The following is a 6,362-nucleotide window of genomic DNA, read 5'->3' as shown; positions in this document are numbered from 1 at the left end:
CCGCACATACATGCCCCATCTTCAGCTATGTACCGTACCGGGTCAATTAAGGACCACAAACCAATTGAATAATAATAATAAAATGATGATAAAAAAAATTATTCAGAAAATCAGGAAACCAACCATAAAAATAAATTACTCAGAAAAACAAACCAAAAAATAAAATTTCAAGTGAATGCAATACGCTTCCGTAGTAAATAAATAAATATGTTGAGTTTAAAATTACAAACGTGAGGTTCGCAGGAGTGTTCGAGCGACTCGGGGATCATCTACTCAGTGCTTCCAGGAAGTTGAATCGAGCGCGGAGTGGCAGGATCGCAGATCGGATGAAAGGAGCTGTTCTTCAGGCAAAATGACTTTCAACCGGTTGTTGTCTCGAGCTGTCCTCGTCAGCAGAGGTAAGATGACCACACAACGGTAATGAATTCCTGGCTATGATTGTTAGAGACCTGTGTTTGACACTGATATTTACAACGTGAACGCCATGTTCAGTTTGGAGCCTGACCTTCGCCTAGCTTAGCTTAGCATTCTTGTAGCTCTGCAGTCACACAGTGCTGTGTTGCTAATGGCTAATATATTCTACTGTTAGTGTAGTTAAACAGGAAGCAGTAGTATTCCGTTTGACCCACGTAACGCCGTTCTGTCTGTCTGAGAGGTGAACAGGTTCATTCTGTCCTAAGTGACTTCCACAGCCTTCTGTCACCAACACTTACACTGTGTGGCTTACAGAGCACTCTGACCAACTCTAATAACTCCTTCTGCAGCACTGTTCAACTGGAATACAGCCACCTGAATCAAGTACCATACATGGGTTTATACATGGTACACACATTGCTCAGTTCCACTGAATGCAGTGTGTGGTTCTTCATGCTCTGTTTCTGGTTTCCAGTTGGATCCAGGTCTATGTTCACAAGCTCCAAGCCTGACTTCACCAACCCCAGCTGGTTCCGAGTGGGTCTTGCCTTTGGATCATCTGTTTTCATCTGGGGCCTGGTAAATGACCACATCATTTCACACACAACATTTTATTAAAGGTCCAGTGTGTGGTTGCAGATTGCAACTCACTCGCTTCACCCATCCATTTCCAAGGGAGAAACTATGGTGCCCGCAAAACGCACGAGAAACGCATCTACAGCTGCTGTGTAGTTTGTCCCTTCTTGGCTACTGTAGAAACATTGTAGTTCAACATGGTGGCTGTCACATAAGGCAACCTGCAGAGTCTCTAGATAAAATGTGTCATTCTAAGGTAACAAAAACACAAGGATTCTTATTTTCAGCTGATTATANNNNTGCCAACAGATCCTCCTCAATGTTACACACTGGACCTTAACATACATAATCTCTAAACTGATCATTTGTTGAAAGTGTTTCTTCTAGCCCCATGAGTTTCTCTTATACTTAATTATAATGCTGTTTGTCACATTTTAACTTTATCAAAACATTTGCAGCTTCTGACTTCAATAATATTCCGCTTAATTGTGCAACCCCACTCTGTTCATACACACCGAGCATGCTCTTCTTATCATTGACTAACCGAATGTATACATCTTATAGCGGATCATGTAGCAACCAGGCAAAGTTTGAGCACACAGCGTCTGGTCCACCGTGCAGCTCTTACTGTATAAGTGTCTGCCATTATTTCACCCAGGAGAGGGCAGCAGTGAGCAGCCAGCAGGTTTTATTTTAAAAACGTATTTCAAATTTTTAATGTTTGATTTTCAGTGCAGCTTGGTGAATCAGGACAAAGGACTGTATGCTGAATTTCAAGCAGTAAATAGGTGTTAAATGATCTAATACAATAGATATGTCTTTTAGAGTCTAAGCCATGTTAAAAGGTCAGATTTTTACATTTGCCATTTGGTGTGTAATTCTATTGCACTTATTTAGCTGTAAAATGTTATTTATTTAATTCCAACAAAAAGCTCTCACAAAGTCCTAAATGAATCCTTTTGAAAGCTGCAGTTCAAATTATGATGGCATGTGGTTGAATATCCCATATAATAATTACATCCTTTTTATTGGTTTATAGAGCTCGTAATGGTCTTAGTCTTACTCATCTATCAGATTTGCGTTCATTATGGGGCCCCTCCAGAACCCTCAGGTCTTCAGGTAGTGGCCTTTTATCGTCCCCAAAGCCAGAACAAAGAGCCACAGTGAGGCATCTTTTTATCACTACGCTCCTCTCTGGAACAGCCCTAATGAGGACCTGAAGGCAGCACACAGTGTGGACACTCAAGACTTTTAGTCAGATTTTTATTTACTTATCTGTTTGTCTATATATTTGTGTTTTTTAAATTATTATTTATTTGTTTATTTATCTGTTTTATCACTTTTTCCCTATCCTGTTTATTTTACAGATTCTTTCTGTATTTTTTTAAATACATGGAAATATTAGTAACATTACAAAAATAGTCTGTGAATTTACATGTCTGATGTAAAATAATGTGAGTGATCTGTAACTGTAAATAATCATTAAATGTCTGCTTATTTAAAGATTATTTCCCCCAGATATTAACTGTTTATTTAATAGACTGAAACTGTTAAATTCAAGTGTAATACTGTTAATACATTTCTAAAATGATGTAAAATTAGTGACAGCGGTAAAAAAAAGTATTTGTTCTGTAAGTTTACATAGATTGGTTTTTTAATTGACAGATATCTTGTATAATTATGCAAGTTTTCACAACAAGAATGTGTGAATAAATAAATGTTAGTTAAAAATTTGTTATCAGTGTATAAGCATTGGTAAACTAAAATACAAATCACCTGAAACAGCAATAATTACTGTTATTTCACAGATGGTGACTTTTATTACAGTTGTATAACTTTTAAAATTCAGATTAAAATAAGAAATATCTAATAACAAGTCAGATTATTTGTATTAAAGCAGTGTTTGCTGAATTTATAGGTCATTTAATTGTTTTCACGTGTGTGTATCCTAAACATTAAAAAGCCAAAGAGGAAACAACATTTGATGATTTATGAGTCAATCTTTGTTCTGTTATTTTACAGTATTTTTGGCGCCCCAGCTCCCACAGTATTACTGTTGTGTTGTTGTTGTTGTTGTTTTTTTTAACAGTGTAGGGTGTTTTAATGTGTAAAGCACTGCACTTCCACTTTGTTTGTATGAAAAGTGCTGTTCAAATAAAGTGTGACTGAATATGACGAATGTTCTGATGCAACCAATAACTTGCACTGTCTGTTTCACTCCTGCAGCTCTTCAAGCAGCACAGCACAGACGTACATGAGTACAAAGTGAGGAATGGCCTGGAATAACCCGCCACAGTGGTATGTGAGTGTCTGCTTGTTTAGATGATCCTAAAATTGAATATCAAATCAACTTATGTCATTATTGTGTCATCTGACACCTATATTGCCACATACACTGTCATCCGTGAAGATGTAAAATGTATAAATAGATGAACAAATTAAACATGATACTCTGTCCTTTCTTCATGCAGGAGGTGGTCTGGTCCTCTTCTAGGATGCACCTGTCTGTGCGCTTCTTTCTGTTTCCACTGTTCCTGGTTCCTCACCCTGAATTCTGTGTAAAATAAAAATGTATTATATGAAATATGCACGAGTCATGATCCATTTGTTCACATAAATTCACAGCTGCTGTGGTATTGACATTTACTGTACCACAAGTAGATTAGTATGTTAGAAATGTTTGATTTATTATTCTTAATGAGATGCATATTTACAATTCCAAACAGCTTTTCCAAAATATCACTGTATAAACATCTAGTTAAACTTGCCTCCGTTCGTTGTGTGCAGACGCAGATGTGCCGAACGATCTGGAAGGGACTCCTGCTTAGTTTCTCTGTTCCCAAAAAAAGGAATTCCCAGCACTCCCATGTCTACAGGCCTGTGCTTAACGTCACATGTCATGGGACCTTTAAGTGAGACTGGATTCTGCAGACAGACCTCTGGTATTTGAACTGCCTGGGACATTAATCTAACCTGCTTCACAGCATTACACCCACCTGGAGAAAGCCACAGACACCCGTTGAGCATCATGTTCTTGGACTTCTCCAGTGCCTTTGACACCGTCCAGCCTCTGCGGCTGGCAGAGAAGCTCTCTGTGAGCAGGTGGATCAAGGACTTTGTAGCCTTGTTTACGGACTACCTCACTTGGAGAGACCACAGTATGTCAGACTGTACAGCTGCTTTGTCTGACTTGGTGACAAGCAGCACTGGCAACCCAAGGAACTGTTCACCCTCTACACCTCAGATCTTCTGTTTCCAACTCCAGACGTGTGCCGCCTACAGAACGTTCTCTTAATGTAACCCTCCATTGTCGGCTGTATCACAGATAGATTAGGGAAGGAGGAGTACAGGGACCTGATGAGAGCTTCATTGGACCTCGTGCGACAGAAACCACTACAGCTCACACAGGAAAAACCAAATTAGAGCTGGTGGTGGCATTCCACCGCAGCAACTCCCCTTAATCGAAACCTGTGAGAGGTGCCCAGTTTGCGATTAGGGAGAGAGGGTAGAGATGGTGGACACCTACAAGTTCATGGTGTGACACTCAACAACAAACTGGACTGTGAAGGATCACACTTGAGGCTTCTCTACAGGAAAGACCAGAGCAGGCTGTTCTTCTGAGAAGGATCATGGTCCTTCAACGTGTGCACTCGGCTTAGATGTCTACCAGTCTGGTAGTGCCAGTTCCTCTTTTTGCCTGTGGTGTGCTGGGGGAGGAGGCATCAGGAACTTGTGGTGTCTCTCTACGTGAGCTGAGCAGCTCAGAGCACTTTCAGCCACAAGAACTGATCCCAGCCTCGAGTATCAAAGCGCTTTTGTAACGGCCATCAGAACTCCACAACGCCACAGCACCCAGTACCCCAACCCCGCTGACCCGCTGACTAATGACCGGTTTAACTCCAGCCTACAAACTTTTAGCACAAAAAATATTTATCTTAAGTTGCACACATTCAGTTTAGTTTTTTAGTCAAAGGCTAGTCAAAATATTTTGCACACCATGTTACGTGCATATTGCATAAAGTGTATATATTTTTTCATTTATAGTCCATTATTATTCTATTATATTTCTCTTTATTTTGTGATTCTTAATTGATGTACTTCTGTTCTCTTTTGCCAATATAAAAATTTTAACCCCTATGCTGTGTCGAATATGGAATTCTCCTATGGGGGATCAATAAAGGTACATCTTTATCTTCCTAATCCACTTTTACAACTTCCACTTTTCATCTTCGCAACCAACTGAATACCACTTGCCTTTCCAATGCGTGTAGGATATGTAGGGAGAAACTATGGTGCCGGAAAACTTCCTCAAAACTCAAGCTCATTCTAAGATAACAAAAACACAACGATTCTCATTTTCAAATGATTATACCACTAATGAAAAAATCTGTAATACAATTGGACCCTAAAATTACCCTACAGCATGTTTCTTATAAATACCTCTCCTGCTTCTTCTCCTTTATGGGCACTGATCACCCTCTATACATCATGTTGACTTTCATCATCCCCATACATAAGCACAGAAGGTCACTTTCAGACAAACATGGTGGACACCAATATTCTGAGTTCAGGCACAAATGTGTTGCTGCTGTACCGATTTTTTCATATTTACTGATGAACTGTTGTCCTCATTGTTAAGCTACGAGTACTGTATAACTGTCTTAGGTTATCTTAGTAAAACATTTCTAATCTAAAACATTTCACAGCAAATCATTTCTAAGAGGAACAGTTTGGTGCTCCTCTCTAATTAAGATGAGATGTCTTTACATAGTGATACCACAATTGATAATATCTTACAGTTGCAATTTGTTCAATAATGTCCTTTGTCTCTGTTCTTTTTGGGAAGTCAGCCTATCAGTGACCTGTGCAGTGCAGGAACACTGACACTCGATTTCTCTTGACCTCTGCAGGGCTGCTTGCCTGGTTCTGCCTCTTGGAAAAAATGAGTCGAGGACAGCAAACATTAAAAGGTCGACATGAAAAAACAGGCAATTTGGGTTAAAAAAAGACAAAGCTCATACCAAACCCTAAACCACTGGTTCAATTCCCAAACGATAAAAAGCTGGAATGCTAGGTGCTAATATCAGGGGCTATCCACAATTCTTCAGTGCAGTGAAGTCTGGTACACGGAAGACAAGATTATGAGTTTAATGCCAAAACAACATTTTAGCTGATAAATATTATTATGTGTTTACAGACTGGCCTCCGGGCTAAGTAAGCTGATTATTCCTGCTCGAAATAAAAAATATAAGCAATCTTTCTGAGAAATGTAAGAATCATTGTCTATAAATGTTCTGCCTCCTCAACCTGGGCCTTTTGTTCCCTGTATATGCAATGGGGCCACAGTAGGTGAACAAGTGTTAGCTTGTTTT

General features: G+C 39.4%; 1 protein-coding gene across 3 annotated transcripts; it reads left to right on the top strand.

Moving 5' to 3' along the window:
- The first annotated feature begins 243 nt into the window (after positions 1-243).
- ndufc1 (NADH:ubiquinone oxidoreductase subunit C1) lies at positions 244-3,576 on the top strand. 3 transcript variants are annotated; one of them, XM_035669963.1, is made up of 4 exons: positions 244-398; positions 890-993; positions 3,217-3,288; positions 3,462-3,576. In XM_035669963.1, exons 1-3 carry the CDS (start codon positions 353-355, stop codon positions 3,274-3,276), a joined length of 210 nt encoding a protein of 69 aa, XP_035525856.1. In that variant the 5' UTR covers positions 244-352; the 3' UTR covers positions 3,277-3,288; positions 3,462-3,576. The 3 variants fall into 3 exon arrangements, with proteins under 3 accessions (XP_035525856.1, XP_035525855.1, XP_035525854.1); XM_035669962.1 differs by having other exon boundaries at positions 274-398; positions 765-993; positions 3,217-3,292; XM_035669961.1 differs by having other exon boundaries at positions 277-398; positions 765-993.
- Positions 3,577-6,362: the final 2,786 nt, after the last annotated feature.

Source organism: Morone saxatilis, unplaced genomic scaffold (genome assembly GCF_004916995.1).
Source record: "Morone saxatilis isolate NCDOM2014 unplaced genomic scaffold, NCSU_SB_2.0 Contig22, whole genome shotgun sequence".
Lineage (NCBI taxonomy): Eukaryota > Metazoa > Chordata > Actinopteri > Moronidae > Morone > Morone saxatilis.
This window is presented reverse-complemented; position numbering and strand designations above follow the sequence as displayed.

Coding starts and splice junctions, on each gene's coding strand:
- ndufc1 (XM_035669962.1), top strand. CDS start 808: ATGGGTTTATACATGGTACACACATTGCTCAGTTCCACTGAATGCAGT. Junction 994..3,216: donor CTGTTTTCATCTGGGGCCTG/GTAAATGACCAC, acceptor TCACTCCTGCAG/CTCTTCAAGCAGCACAGCAC.